Genomic DNA, 15,732 nt, shown 5'->3' on the forward strand with positions numbered 1-15,732 from the left:
CTTGCCTCCCTCCGCCCTCGCCGCCCTGAAACTTAACGGATACCCCTAAACGGTTTAAAGTCACGCTAAGACATTTGCGAATGAGTCCGGGAATGCGTGATCAAATACGAATCCTTTCCAACATTAATTTTTATTAATTTATATTCTTCAATCTATAATATAATATATAGCTATAACAAAAATAAGTTAATGACTTAAATATCCGTAGGTAGCTACCTACGCTAAGATACAAATTGTAAAAGTTAATTCTCTTCGTCCGAGCTCAGCAACATGGTTTTTTCGGTATAATTTTGAGAAATGGTTGAAACTTTTGAGCCGAGACTTACTGGGGGTTTGGATCGATTGTCCAAGCTGTTATACGAGTGCGGCACCGTCCCTCCACTAGGACTCATCGGATCGTCTGGGTCATATTGAGACAGTCGGATACCTCTACTGTTTTTCCCACCTGAAATAATTGATTTCAAAATGACAATTCTCACCCTCGACGAAATCACCCCGGTCAACCGACTTCACCGTACTGCGAAGAGCTCCAGATCTAGCAATGTAGAAGTCAGTCGTGCTGCCTTAGACTCCATCTGCTGATCTGTGCTTATACGAAGTTTTCGGACGTATAATCCCTAAAATGGCCCCCTGTACGTTTGATTTTGAGGACACCCTGCATTAAGAGGGAAGTTACATAAGGCGGCCCCAATTGCACAAAGTTACGTTACGTTAAGAATCGTGTAGCTCAAATTATTTGTTTCTACGGGGGTCAGAATATCGCACTGTTACCGACTCACAAATCGCATCGCAAAAACCCTCCATTTTCGCATGGTTTCATTTCTTAATGGTAGCATGTGCGCCGATAAAGAAATAAAGTTGTTTTTCACATTTTGATACTGGAGTTCACGACAACAAAAGAGTATCGTATATAATTTGTACAAAATGACTATTCAGATGGTTTACTGCGCTCGCCTACGGCTCGTGCGCAAACGTCGCGTTCGTGAGTAGCATTTCGTATTCATTGTGCAATATGCCGTTTCATTTGAGCAGGATTCCGATGTAGAGGTAGGTAGGTATCAACAGCTCAAGTCGAAACATAGCAATTGTACGAATGGGAGAAGAGCCTTACAAGTTTTAATACGCCTCCGACAAAGTCCAACAACGAAGTGGGTGGAGTCAGTCTCCAATCAAATGTTTACTTTAGAATCTATTACGCGGCGATGGATTTTTTTCAACATCAGAGCAAAAAGCACCAATTCCAATAAATGAAAAAAAAAAACATTGATCTATTATTAGAACTTGTATCAGTGAAAATTCTGAAACGATGCTAGATCTGGCAAAACACTGGACTGACTCCGCCCATTTCCCCTGCTAGGCTTCCAACCCACTTCGTGGGTCTTTTTCGGAGGGATATTTGAATTTACACAGTCCTTCTTCCATCTGCGCAATCCCTATGTTCCCACTTAAACAGGTAATACCTGTAGATGTATAGTAGATGTTCAACGTAACCCTAATGTTGTGAGACACTTGACAAACTCCGGCGCATGCCCTTAGGACTCGGTAACGGTCAAATCTGGCACATTGTTTAGTTCTCTAAGATGGTGCTTCTGGGTTGGAAAGGATGTTAAATTAGGAAATTTGCTGATGTCGATTTGAGAGTGAAACGCTTTTGCTGAAAGAATGCGTGGATGACGTTTGGACCACTGGGTGGAGATCGTCCAGGGCAACCACGGTCGACAAATACTTAAAACGTCGGGAGGTAAATAATAGTAATTATGCAACCACATAAAGGAAACCAAATAGTCGTCTATATACACCAAGCCAGTTTATTAAAAAAGAACGTCAATAACTAAAAGAGAATAAAAATAATAGGCCAATTAATAATTTTAAAATTAAAAAAATATATACTTACTATATACAATACATTAAGTAATGGTGACGCATCAAGCGATGAAGACACTAACGGACATGCGTGATCATAACACTCCAGAATAAGCAAATTCTACCGTGTAACTGCCACCTTTAAGGTTTGCAACTCGACTAATATCACTGTATGCGTGGTCTCTCAAGACCAAAAATACTCATTGAGGTCATTTTTATAGTTTATTCATCTATATTTATTTCTAGCAAACTAACAAAAAATATATAGAAGTCATAAACTCTACGTATATGCATTAAGTATCACTCATCTACATCAGAGCTATTCAACAATGATTATTTATGAACTAGTTAAAGAGTTTTGAGAGTGAATAATGGCATTAAAAGAACAGGTACTTAATATACAGTGGAATCGTTCAAAAAATAAGTCAGAAAGGAAAATATCACTTTTTTGGGATTTTAGGGGGTATATACAAAAAAAAATTACAGAGATGTACAAGTTTCCGAATAGTGGAACGTGCGAGACTCAAAACACTGGTGCAACAGCAAGGATTTATTGAAAACTACTGAGCACATTACCTGTATCTGCAAGAGGATAAGTTGATCAGGAATAGTACTTTCTTCTCAAAATTTTGAAAGTTTTCTTCATCGGCTTCCCCATTGAGGGGTATACTACACATCTTTATATAATCGCAAGAAGCCTCCAAACAGAACAGAAACCGCTTTCTTTCTGCATTTTTGGCCACAGCGAACAAGCTCAGCTTGCTCCTATTAGCCTTTTTTAATCGTATTTTGGGGCCTTTCCCATCATTTGAGGAACTTCTCAAATTCAATCAGAGCAAAGGATGGCAAATTTTCTTATATAATTTTTATGGTCATAACAGCATTTAAACAAAAATTACAATTAAAGCGAAAATACTGAGTCGAAGGCTTCTTCAAGAACATGCCAAATGTAAAAAATAGTCCCTGAGTAGTCAGAAAATCCACGGAAAATAACAATTCGTATAATAATGTAATATGGTAAGGCACACTAGCCGTCTGAAGCGATATCCATCATGCAGGAGGCATGCGCTAGCTGGAATCACAGTCTCTCATACGGCTGGTGTGATATGACATCTGCAAAAAGCGGGTTCAACTCATGCATGTCACATGTCACATCCAAATTAAGTTATATACGGCTTAGCTCACAACGACTGCGTTCAGCAGCGTCAGCAGTTGCGCAATTGCACGCTACCCTTGATTTACCTTCGCATGGGAACTTTTCTGTTGGGAGCTTCGCACAGTTGCACAACTGTTGCAGAATTATTCAGATAATGTCGATAAAGTTCTAAACCAAAATGCAAAAAGTACACGAAAAAAACGAGCCAGCCTAAGATCTAAACGAAACAAAACAGACAAATATGCTTACCAGAACTATACTGCGTATATTGCTGGTACTGAGGATGGAAATTGTGAATGGCATCCGTCATAATATCCTTCGGGTTCATCGTTTCCTATGAAATTATGACATTTTGGAAAAAAAACTTAAACCATCCGTACCTGTTCAGGTAAGAAACCAATACGTTTAACACACGCTTTTGCACTCTGACAGTAGCAATATTCCGCACATTTTGCGTGCGTGCGGCAACAGTAAGTTAACTAACAAAAACCATGCAGTAAAGTGATACTATACCCCTTGTTCGAATAAACTTCGGCTTTCGGCCCTCAGTGTAACCTTCTTTCACTCCTCTGCACGCAAATAACTATTAGCACATACGTGCGGTAAACGTTTACTTTCAGCATCCAATTACATACAAAAGCCCACACGCATGCGCTGATAGGAAAAACATTCTATTTAACACATACGATTAACGTTAAAGTTACTTTAACGCATTCGATTTCTAACGAAACCGATTTAATGGTCACGATGGCAACGCTTATTATAATAAAAGTTACGCAACGCGCAAAATGAGTGATAAATTCTGTTTTTCTCAGGTATCAAAAGGCTCGGACCTCACTTGCGTCAAAACTTACAAAACAAAAAATTTTCTGGTACCTTTAAACTGCTAGAAATGCTCTGCATGGTAACAGACCGTCCTCTCGAATCGGTCACGCAACCCTGTACGTAAACCCTGTGCGGAAAAGCGTAGCGCAAAGCTACGGCAGCAAAGAACATTTCGATGCAGATCAAGAAGTTCTGGTACCCGGCTGACACGGTACCCGCCGAAGTTCTAGTACCGCTGCTGTCGATTATTGGTGATATCACGTCTGCCTTTTCAAGTATTGCCAATCCCACTCCTATTACAGAACAAATCGGTGTAAGTCTGCTTGCTGACGTATTAACAGTCGCGTTTACCTTGCCAGAACGACAAGAAGATCACAGACTTGACGGTACAAAACTTAAGTACAGGCTCGAATGGTGTCAAAAGGTCGCGAGTGGCGAAGTAGAACAGGAACAGGCCGTATAAGGCAAGGGAAATGGAGATATTGTAGATTATCGTTATGTAGATGTAGCCGCCGTCAGGGCTGAAAATAGACCGATTTGCGAATATTCTGTAAAGTTTATGCTAATTATGCGTAATTAAACTAGCGACACATAAATCAGATGTCAGAAACGGACTAAGGCACAAACAGCGAGTTCTTAGATAATTACCAAAAATTTGTTAATTTCAAATTCGAGTTAAGTTACTAATTAAACTTCTAATTAACACTTAAATCTAAATTAACGAGTGCAATACTTATAATCTATAACCGGAAAAACACACGTCACATTATTCCTTGAGCTCTTTAATGTTTTAATCTGGCTAGAAAAGTGCAATTATCTGACAACAATTGAAAGAATGTGACCACTGGTCAAAATTCCACTATATGGGTTTTTTAAATCGCCTTTTATTTTTCATTTTAATTATTTTTTCCCGCATTTAAGCAATTTCTTTTCGCAGATAAAAATGTTTCTTTGAAAATCGTGATACCCACCTAAATTCATGACTTCATTGTTTCTTTATCTCGGATAAATCACTATCAGTACATTTAGATAAAAGGTGCAAATAAAGTAATTTTTGGATAATTTGCCCACATTCTTTCAAATCAGGAATCTAAATAATTGTATTGTACAAGGTTCGGCGGGTAATTAATCAATAACAAAATTCACATCTAACACGGATTTATCTATAAATCTGTCTTAATCTCAATTTTTAAACTCGCAAAAAAAATAAACAATTGTAACGATCGAAAAATTGCACCAGACATATCTCCTCAGATTAACTTAGCCCAATATAAACATAAAACAATCTAACGGTGTAAAATCAGGAGATACTGCTGGCCATCCGGTTATTTAAATTAAGAAAAAGTGTCTAAGAACGTTTTCACAAATATTTGCAGCGTTATTATTTGGTGTATACAAGATGTCCCATTTAAAGCTGCGATTGAAGATTACTCAAAAACCGTACGTTGTATGAAAAAAAAACTCAAATAAAAGTTGTTCGGTAAAGAGGGGGAGATGTCGTGAAGATAGGGAATGTTGACCAAACCGTCATTTTAAGGTCACTTTAAGGGCAACTTTTTTTTCAAATGCTAACCCCGTTTTTTGTTTCAAACCCTTGTAGACCGCCAAAAAACGAATAACTTGTATTTTAACAATTTTTTATTAGACGTTTGCTGCAGAATGCTCCTTGATTTTTGTCCAATTGTTGAGACAGTCAAAATTATTGTATTTTTTTTTCAAAATTTTGCAGTACATTTTCTGTTGAAATTTCATAAAAATCGTTCCATCCAATCAAAAAAACATTATTTCTATTAAAAAAAACATTTGCTTAAATTTTCTCTTATTAGTCTGCCTTAAAACAAGGTCTGCAGGAAATAGATATTCTTTTTTCAACTTTTTCAACACTTTTTTCAAACAATCAATATAATTGTTTTTTGTGAAATTATTTAAAAATTATTCTTTTCATTTCAAAATTCAATAATTGAAATGGATCGCTACACATTGAATGGAAAATTAAAAATGATTTTTATTTATGGAAAAGCTGGAGGAAATGTTGGTCGGGCAGTAGAACTTGATGCTGAAAGATTTCCGGATGAGAGTTTCCTGTTGAACAATTTTCAACAATATCATTAAAAGTTTCAAAGAAACGAAAATGTTGAAGGCAAAAAAACGCAATCACTGCCGAAGTACAACACATGATGAAAATCAAATAGCAGTTCTTGCATCTGTTGCCTTCTATCCGCATGTAAGTTACCATCAAATTGTTGCTGACTTAGAATATAGAGACTATCAAGATCATAGAGATCATCAAGATATAGAGAATATCAAAAACAAGTATTCAGAGAATTTTGACGGTGAATAAATACCATTATTACCACATTTCTTTACACCAACAACTCCATGGAACCGATTTTGAAAACCGAGTCAATTTTTGTAATTGGGCAAGGCAGCAATTAAATCAACGTTTTGTTTCCGGACGAATCCGCATTCACAAACCATCGTGCAGTGAATCGCCATAATCTGTATTTTTGTAGTGCTGTAAACCCACACGGGCATAGAGAAGTTGAACATCAAAGACCATGGTCAGTGAATGTATGGTGAGGTATTATTGGGGAATATTTAATGAGACCTTTCTTCATTGAAGGAAACTGAAGTGAAAAAAATATACCGCAATATCTTGCGTAATAATCTTCCGGAATTGTCAGAACCGTTCCAGCGATTAGACGGGTGATGTGATGTTAGCATGACGACTGTCCAGCCCATTTTTCTAGAATGCCTCGTAAGGTTCTGGATGAAATGTATCCAAATCGATGGATTGGACGGGGCGGTCCTGTGAACTGGCCTCCTAGGTCGCCTGATCTGACCTTACCAGTTTTTTTAAAGGACAAAGTTTACGCACGAGTACCAACAATTGCAGACGACATGAAAAAGAGAATTGAAAATGCGTTTCAGTTGATAAACAGGGTGATGTTGCGTAAACAACTCTTTTCGAATAAGGATTGAGACGTGTTTGAATCAGGAAGGACGTTCATTTAAACATTTTACTTCAATAGATTTCTCAAATCAGAATTTAACTTAATTTGTCGAATTAAAAAAAAATCATATAATTTTTTTTTTTTTTTTTTTGATTAGATAGAAGGAATGTTATGAATTTTAAATAGAATGCGCATTGCAACTTTTCTAGAAAAAAAAATTCTATAATTTGGACTATCTTGAAAATTTTACAAAAATCAAGGATAACTCCTCAGGAAAACGTCTAATAAAAAATTGTTAAAATACAAGATATTCGTTTTTTGAAGGTCTACAAGGATATGTAAAAAAAATACAGGGTTGCCATTTGAAAAAAAAAGGAGCCTTTGAAATGACCTTAAAATTACGTTTTGGCTAAAAGTCACTATCTTCACGACATCTCCCCGTTTTTACCGGACAATATTCATTTGAAACTTTTTTCCATACAACGTATCGTTTTTGAGTAATCTTCAATCGCAACTTGAAATGGTACTCCGTGCATATTAATAAACTCGCTTGAAAAAAATCTAATATCAGATAATGCCCTGTAATGGGGCGAATCGCGAACAAATCTATTACCAGTAAAAAAACATTAAATTTCACTTACCTCCAATCACCATCGTGATAATGGCCGAACGCCTGAAGAAATATAATTATAAAGGCCATCAGCGGCTTGACCAAGCAAAACTGCAGTGTGGCCTGCTTGCAAAACCTCAAAAACCCAATGGTGTAGGTTTTGCCTTGCAGACAGCAAGTGCCGTACATGCAACTGGACCTAATAGGCTTGCCTCTGATTTCGGACATTATGTTGCCCTCGCCTCCGAGGTACTCGTAGCATAAGGACAAGAAGTTGTAGATTACAAAGGCTGAAATGTAACATGTCGCTTGATCGTGTCCCAGCTGATATTAGCTGGATTCAGAAACAAGACTTTTTGGGCCTTAATTATTCTAAAAACTGACGACCACGTGATTAGTCATGATGTCTTTCGCGTTTTGTCACGATGTTGGAATTGCGCGAGGCCCCCTCCCAAACCCAGCTGTTGTCAATTTTCACTGGACCCCTTCTGTTTCGAGACATTTATTTAAAATGCTGGCTCCCGAGTCGCCCCAATTCGGGTCGTGTACGGGCATGGAATCAAAACGAAATAAAACTGCTCGTACAGATCTATCCAGTGAACATTCCCAAGCACATCTAGTGTTTATTGATACCTTCGTAACAGTCTCTAACTGTGAAGAAGTATACATAGTAGCTCTCAGCATTGAAGAAAAGCAAACTGATCCAGGAGTAAGTTGCATATATTGGGACTATGAAGAGAATACGGACGATCCATCGCTGCTCGGCGGGGTTGGTGTACCATCGCAGGTGGTGATAAATCTGTGCGTAAATTAGTCACTTATTTCAAGAAAAAACGTGACGCTCCCACTTCATGCTTTTGAAAATTGACGGAGATTTCAAAAAAGCACTCAATGTCTCACTCGACATCTCAGTAACCGTCGGAGCATCACTTCATAGGTTGCAAAGTTTCTCAAACATTTAGCTCGGGATGACACAACAACTAATTAAGCAACTAATTGTAATTCATTATAATTATATGTTTTAGGGCATGTACGTTGTTGGATGAGAGGCGTACGTACGTGCCACTTTAAGCCTGGTTCTCCAACCTCCCGGAAACTTTACCGGGAAGATAGTTTCCATAGAAACGCTAGAATTAAAGTTGAGTATCGGTCAACTTCTCCATTTCTGTGGAAATTATCCTAATGGCAGTTTCACCAGGAGTTCCACTAACTGCGCCCTAATCTGTCGATACCTCAAATTTATTCAAGTTTGGTGCGTAAATGCGTATTCTTTATCTTCACGAAGTATTTGAGAACAGTTCTACACTAATATTGATCAGCTATGCAAGAAAGTAATACATTAGAAACGGGTGCGTTCGAAGATGTACTATTACGTCCCGGATAAGGTTGATTTCCTAACTGTTTACGGTGTTTACCTGTTATAGTGCACCAGCGTAACATAACGCGGCGTAATCGATATTAGTTGTATAGGGGCATAACTGATAATTGCAATGTGAAAGCTCTTGCCCTAGCTATTGCCGCTTGATCGAATTTTGCTGTGTAATAATGCGTTAAATACATGAAAATCTTCATAGTTATTTAACACAAAGATTCCTTTACGTGCTCGTCCTTATTTGTATCTGCTCTAATCCTCTCAGAAACAAGAATGATCTTCCGAAAATCAGATATAACTGTAGAAATCAGCTGTGACGCGTTGGCATGAGAAGAACACGTTTATAGATTAGATAACAGATTTGAAAAGTAACCATAAGGAGAACTTGGTCCTGAGTCATCTGAAATGAGCGCAAACAATAAACTAAAGGTAAATAACGAACAACTTTCCTTTTCATTCAGGAGATTAGGTACTTTGGATAATTACGTGAATAAAATGGCATTTGCAAGGCCGCTTCATGGGGAAATATTAAATTATATCGCGTAGATGATACCAGAATTGGTTCCCAGAACGAAATACTGCGAGCAAACGAGTTTATTGAATTTAAATTGCAATTTTAATCTAGAACCGATTTTTTGTTCTCATCACGGGACATTAAAGAGCAACGCGCGGAAACCGTAGAAAAAACCTGGAAGTCCCGATAATCCTCGAAAAGCTCCAAAAATATCTAATCTGGGTTAAGAGAACATTAACAACTTTATATTCAATGCACAAGACCTTCAAATCTCGCATATATATTCAGAAATCGAGCAGGCATCACTTGGTGGTCTAACCATATGTACAGGGTGTCCCACATTGCTGTTTTTTTTCCAAGGTCGCTTAAAAATATCCTAATTGATCAAACAGTGCTGCAATTCCGCTTTAATTCCCTAGTGAATTTGAGTGAGAAAAAACAGAATGACAGTACCCAATGCCTTAGTACTTAGGCGCCAAACGCCTATGTACTCGTTCATTCACGTTAAAACGGTAGAATGCTGATTTCGTCACAGCATAACTCTAGGTGAAGGTCTCCATTCAATCGCGTTGGCATATCTAGCAGTTCGCGAGATCCCGAATATTGAGAACCGAATTTGGGACATGTAATGGAACGGCGCGTTAAATTTCGCCTTATACATTTTACTCATACAAAACATTAAAGATCAAAAATAAAATTCAAAATAGGGCAATAAACGGTCAAAATTCAAATAATCCGCAGTGTAGCATTCCGAGGCAGATCTTCGCAACATTCTCTACTGCTGCAACAAAGACTTGTGCTCAACCTTGAACCGAATGTGGCTGCCGAAAGGTGAAATATGTGCTCTGAGCTTAAAAAAAAAAAAACGTGGGCAATTTGTTACACAAACTTCTTATATTACACTCGCATAAGCGTGAAATCCAAACTGCCCCTGAAGGCATGGAATCAGCGAGTCAATGTCACATGGAAACTTTAACTAAAGATGTTAACTGTCTTATTATTCTGGGCTAGACGTATCGGTCTCGTCCTAATTATAGCAAATTGTCCATTCTGGAAATGGATTTACTGATATTTAAAATTTTTCCCAAACCAATATTCTAATTACATGGATTTCCATATTAAAACCTAAAATCTGCATAATTATTCAGTCTGAATTTGATACAATGATCACCAAAAGTTATTATTTTTCTAGAAACCACGAAACATCTAAAACCATTGCCCAAGGTAATTAGATCTAACAGAAAATATCTCCAAGATAGCATCAATCATACCTTGATTTATTAACCCCCGCACTGACCTTACGACGACCTCAGTAATACCAAGAAATCTAATATCCTCAACACCCTGTGCAAACGGAATTAAATAAAACTACTGCGATTTTTTTATCTGATACAAACCATTGCAAAGTACTTCCCCATGCGCATATTTGCGAGAATTTACAACTTTGCCACCTCGCAAGGTACCAGTTTGGTGCTTCTAGAGAACGACTAGCGAATTCTTGACCTTTCTATAGTGAAAATAGTCGGATTGCGTGTACAACAAAAATAACAAGCGAAAACAGCTAATCCACGCCACTTTTACGGACCATTGACCGCTTAGCACTGCGAAGAATACTTTGCCCAGGTACCGCAATAAGAATTGATCCTCCAAAAATGAATAGTACTCAACCTTTTATATACCAATAACCTTACTCCAAAGAGAAACTAGTTTCTTCAATGACGCAAATTTTTCCACCGGAAATAATGGCATTTATTATACACTCATCCAAAAATATGCTAATTCTAGTCGAGATTTATGATTATGAGACATTATTTTAATAAGAATTTTTTTTAATTTTTCGTTGAAAAAAAAAGCGGCAGCACCACCTTTTCCAGGCGAAAAAAGTTGTCACGTAAATGAAGTTTAAAAAAAAGAGGAAAACTTTAACATAAGTGTGTGCGCTAGGCTTTTTTACATTGTGATCCTTACCTGAGAACACGTCAGAAACAAGGAGATTGCGACAAAGAGACCCGCAGTGCCCTGCGCGAGTTTGGTTTGTAAGAAAATGGGTTCTGAAGGTCCGGATTGCACGTTGTCACCAGAAACTACGAGAGGCTTAATCGCCGAACTGACGGTTCCTACGAAAGCTTCTGCAATGCTTGCTTCTGTGCTTCCAGGTGAGGTTGCAGAATCTGATGTCATTGTCTCTATCTGAAAAATAAAGAATGTGTGCTTGAATATGAGGTTTCTGAAGTGACGATCTTCTATGCAATATGTCTTGAATCAGCCTCATCTCGCCTGACCTTGCCTTCCAAAACACTTAATAAACAGAACCAAGTCTAAATTATTGTACTAACATGAATATCAAGCTGTGAATCATCTACTCAACACCAACATAATACTAACACAGATTCACAATTACCAGACCAACACTGCTGTGAAAACTTTTGAATGCAATGTTTTCAAATTGGCCTTTAATTACCTGACTTGAAGAGTCAATTGAGTTGGCTCTGTTTCTTCGAAAAGAGGAAAGTTGTCAGGGTGCACACAAAGCTAAGAATTATTTACTCTGTCCTCTAAGCTACCAATTTTGAAGGTTTAAAATTAAAAACACAAGTTGAGACGGACATGATATTTTAGTTGATATGTAATTTTGTTTAAATATTTTACATCTTTGAGTTAAGTGGATTAGGAATACTCAAGCTGAAACTGCAAATTATTATGGTACTAAATGTAGTCAAAGTATAAGTGCAGTCTCATAGTACTCTGGAAGATACATATTCAGATTAGTTTCCGTGAGTAGGCTTTGACTAATTGAACAGTAGCTGGAGAGTACATATAGATTAGTTTCTGATTAATCACAGTCTATTCCTTCCTTTCCAGTGTTTTGTCTTGATTCCTACTTTTTAGTCTTTAAGGTCAAGGCAAAGAAAGGAATACAAATTCAGGTATACAGTAATCATTTGTGTTTAGACATAATGTCCTTTTTAAATATCGACTGTTCCATGACATATGGATGTTGTCTGCAACTTACCTACAGTTAAGTTCAATGTTGATTTTTGGGCAGGGAGAATAATTCCACTTTGCACTAGCAGTTGACTAAAAGTTTAAGGTCTTCAAAGGAAGCAATTGAATTGAAACTCGATAGAACCACATAGTTTTTTAACACAAACAACCATCAATATCCGTTTAACTACACAATTTACAACACAAACAGGATCCCAAATCCTTCTGATTTTTAATTTTAGGAATTCGATAGTATACTGAAAATAAGTTACGGCGCAAAATCCAAATAAATTATCCCGTTTATGTTGAAACAAAAGGGCTGTCATCTGTCAATGTTTGACAGATGTCACGACAGAACACACCATACTCATCTATGTTAAGTAACCTGGTACATAGGGACGTCGTTCGGCATGCTAATCACTGAGAAGAATTACAATAATCTTTTTCCATTCTAAGTTCTACAGACCAGTTGTCACAGAATTTTACGAGGTTTTGGGCCTTGAAGAATGTGAAGAACTAAAGGTGTTCATAGACGGTTTGGCACTGAAGACCAATTCAACAGGAATATTTCGGATTTCGAACGGATTCTTCCCAAGGTCAGTTCGGTAAACGCTCTGATAAAGACAAATCCTGAACCTTGACCACTTGTCATTGTCAATCTGACGGTTCACGGTGACACAATCAATTCTGTTTTGACATTTATTATGTCTTTTGTAAATAAAAATAAAAAACATCTTTATGTACAGGGAGTTTACGTCGTAATTAAAGTAATTCGGCACTAGGAAATACGGATAACGCCTTAGTAGTCCCCTTCTGTGGTCTTTTTTGCCCATAAGTCGCTTATACGATGGGTGAAAATGAAAGACAGCCCCTTTTGGCCCAAGAGAACAACACTTCTTACAAGAGGACTATATCAGGTAAGTTCTTAAAGGGATTACTATTGCAATTCGTTTAAAATCCTTAGGGGAACTGACTCATTATGTAGTAATCATAAATAGTTTTTATCTTTTCTTTATTAAGAAGATTCCAGCACACATTTCAGTACAGTATTTTATTACATGTTATTAACATCTTTGGCACTTAAGGTAAATTTATTATTATTTAACTCCCTAAATAACCTTTACTGTAAACTACCTTCCAAGTACTTAACTTACTAAACTAAGTACTAGAGGTGAATTTGCCCACCCTAAGTTATACCAACCGTTTACATCACATATTCATGCAATATTATTATTTCTCGATTATGTATTGCAGGAGGACAAGCTACAGTCAGTCCCATCGGGCCCGATGAATTGCCTCCACCATTCTATCAAGCACCCGAAGGGGGTGTTCCTATGGTCACTTGTCGTGTTTGCCAATCCATGATTGACATTTCAGGGAAAAGGGAACAGCATGTTGTCAAGTGTGCTCATTGCAATGAGGCAACAGTAAGTCATCTCACATTCAATTTCAGTCAATTGAAACATATGTACATTGTGTAATACTCTTTATTGTTATAATTATTTCAGCCAATCCGGAATGCCCCACCAGGAAAAAAGTATGTTCGATGTCCATGCAACTGCTTGTTAATTTGCAAGAATTCATCACAGAGGATCGCCTGTCCGCGACCGAACTGTAAGAGGATTATCAATTTGGCGCCCAGTCCAGTGACCCCACCCGTGCCTTCAATGCCTGGCATGTGCCGGGTAATATGTGGACATTGTCAGGATACGTTTCTGGTAATTTCATTCATAAAAGCTCCATATGTAGACTGATCTTGTCACAAGCTCTTTACTGTATTTTCATCTTTGTTCTTTGATAAGGGCTCATTCAGTCGACTATATCTACACATTGATTAATTTCTTATTAGTTCAACACGCTGAACAATGCCTTGGCCCGTTGCCCGAATTGTCACAAAGTATCATCAGTGGGTCCCGACTACGCACGAGGTCGCGGCAACATTTTCTTCATTCTAGCAGTTATTTGTTTGACTCTAGGCGTCGGAGTAACTGCAGGTACGTATACCTACGCGAAGCAACACGGCGGCATCTACGTCGCTTACGTGGGAGCCTTCCTGCTGGCTACCATTTTCCTACTGCGTAGCATTTATTATTACTTCATGAAAGTAAGCATTATTGAGGGGCCAATGTAAAGAACAAAGGATTTTATTGTAAATAATTTAGTAAGCTTTATGGTATTAATGGACAGAGGGACAGTGAGGCTTTTAAGAGTTTTCACGTTTTTTTTTAACTAAGAGTCGTGATCTGAAGACGTTCAACGAAGAACTTACGTGCATTGTTTCTTGCGGCTTTTTGACCGTAACACTATGTATTACTCATTCTGTTGGTAGATCTGGAATTTTGTAAGCACAGGAATATTCATGGAAAAACTAGCTTTCTTTTAGCGAAGTGCGCGTTTATTATTGTTCGATTTAAAAGGCCACTTCTAAATTCGTCTAATAATAGGTGTTGATACGTACTTCTACGTCAGACATTTGTTAAACTGGTCAAGCTTTGTAGATTGAACTACTAGTATCTTAAGTGCTTTAAGAATTAAGTCAAAGAGCTAATTCGCAAAAATTAGGAAAGAGTCGAACTGGTGGCCGCATATAGCAGCTAAACTTTACTAGTCCTTACAAATTTCTATAACGTTTTGTCGTACCGATCTCAAGGGTGGCGTTCCTTTACCAGGTAGCTTAATTACCAAAAAAATCAAGTGAAAACTCGTTTAAATTTCACGTTTCCTTATGAGAAATATCTGTTTCTTATTAGTGATATTTTTTAAAATGTGTTTTGTATATTGGGTTGCATTAGGCGAGTTCCAGCATGGTGAAATAGATATTTTTAATGGTTAAATTTAAATTACGTACCTATTTGTTATTTATTGATTTAATTACTGTATGCGAAATACCAGTTCATCGTAGAGTTAGTGACACCGAACGAATGCGCTCCTATAAAATCAAACTATAAGACGATGTGTCTATATTGCGATACAGATATGAGAAGGTTGATTAAAGCAGGAAATTTGTTAGTAAAGCCGTATTCGAAGTCTGTATGGCCACGCGTGGTATTCTTACTTCTTAGATCCAAAATTTTTTGTCGAAAGAGTTTTGGTCTCCATTACCAAAATAAAAATGGATTTAAAATCATGGTAAAACTGTCATATTCTTCTATAATAATATTTGATAAGTGCCCTTTAGAGTGGTTTGAAATGAATACTAAAATATCTAAAAACATTCCTTGTGAGAAAACATGTTGGCTCTTTTTTCGATTTAGTATCTGTTAAAGTAAGTATTAATTTGAAACTGACTCCAGAGGGTTAGAAGCGTAATTTCTGCTAAGTAATATTGACTTAAATAACTGAAATCTATGCAGATAAGTTGTATACAATAACTAAAACAATTTAGCAACCTGTAGGTAGAATTGTAATAAGCTAGCCGGCGTTATAGGAATACATTTATTTTAGAAATGTATG

The 15,732-nt window shown here is 37.3% G+C and overlaps 2 protein-coding genes across 4 annotated transcripts; one reads left to right on the forward strand and one right to left on the reverse strand.

Moving 5' to 3' along the window:
- Nucleotides 1-114: 114 nt before the first annotated feature.
- Tmep (Transmembrane endosomal protein) lies at nucleotides 115-12,578 on the reverse strand. 3 transcript variants are annotated; one of them, XM_066285557.1, is made up of 8 exons: nucleotides 12,312-12,578; nucleotides 11,263-11,484; nucleotides 8,042-8,207; nucleotides 7,440-7,698; nucleotides 4,196-4,365; nucleotides 3,896-4,137; nucleotides 3,269-3,353; nucleotides 115-445 (listed from the first exon to the last, which is right to left on the reverse strand). In XM_066285557.1, exons 2-8 carry the CDS (start codon nucleotides 11,473-11,475, stop codon nucleotides 243-245), a joined length of 1,338 nt encoding a protein of 445 aa, XP_066141654.1. In that variant the 5' UTR covers nucleotides 11,476-11,484; nucleotides 12,312-12,578; the 3' UTR covers nucleotides 115-242. The 3 variants fall into 3 exon arrangements, with proteins under 3 accessions (XP_066141654.1, XP_066141653.1, XP_066141655.1); XM_066285556.1 differs by having other exon boundaries at nucleotides 12,308-12,577; XM_066285558.1 differs by lacking the exon at nucleotides 115-445 and adding an exon at nucleotides 1,786-2,976 and having other exon boundaries at nucleotides 12,308-12,571.
- A 391-nt stretch (nucleotides 12,579-12,969) lies between these two features.
- On the forward strand, nucleotides 12,970-15,730 carry LOC136341004 (type 2 phosphatidylinositol 4,5-bisphosphate 4-phosphatase). Its single transcript, XM_066285561.1, has 4 exons — nucleotides 12,970-13,196; nucleotides 13,534-13,706; nucleotides 13,788-13,997; nucleotides 14,129-15,730. The coding sequence occupies exons 1-4, from the start codon at nucleotides 13,127-13,129 to the stop codon at nucleotides 14,408-14,410; spliced, it is 735 nt and encodes a 244-aa protein (XP_066141658.1). The 5' UTR covers nucleotides 12,970-13,126; the 3' UTR covers nucleotides 14,411-15,730.
- Nucleotides 15,731-15,732: the final 2 nt, after the last annotated feature.

This window comes from Euwallacea fornicatus, chromosome 9 (assembly GCF_040115645.1).
Source record: "Euwallacea fornicatus isolate EFF26 chromosome 9, ASM4011564v1, whole genome shotgun sequence".
In the NCBI taxonomy this organism is placed as follows: Eukaryota; Metazoa; Arthropoda; class Insecta; order Coleoptera; family Curculionidae; genus Euwallacea; species Euwallacea fornicatus.

Bases quoted from the DNA above. Each gene is read 5' to 3' on its own strand.
- Tmep (XM_066285557.1), bottom strand. From the start codon at position 11,475: ATGACATCAGATTCTGCAACCTCACCTGGAAGCACAGAAGCAAGCATT. The intron at 8,208-11,262 runs GTAAGGATCACA...ATTTACGCACAG, and splicing joins TGTTTCTGACGTGTTCTCAG to ATTTATCACCACCTGCGATG. The intron at 446-3,268 runs GTAAGCATATTT...CAATTATTTCAG, and splicing joins ATATACGCAGTATAGTTCTG to GTGGGAAAAACAGTAGAGGT.
- LOC136341004 (XM_066285561.1), top strand. From the start codon at position 13,127: ATGGGTGAAAATGAAAGACAGCCCCTTTTGGCCCAAGAGAACAACACT. The intron at 13,197-13,533 runs GTAAGTTCTTAA...TATGTATTGCAG, and splicing joins TTACAAGAGGACTATATCAG to GAGGACAAGCTACAGTCAGT. The intron at 13,707-13,787 runs GTAAGTCATCTC...TAATTATTTCAG, and splicing joins CTCATTGCAATGAGGCAACA to CCAATCCGGAATGCCCCACC.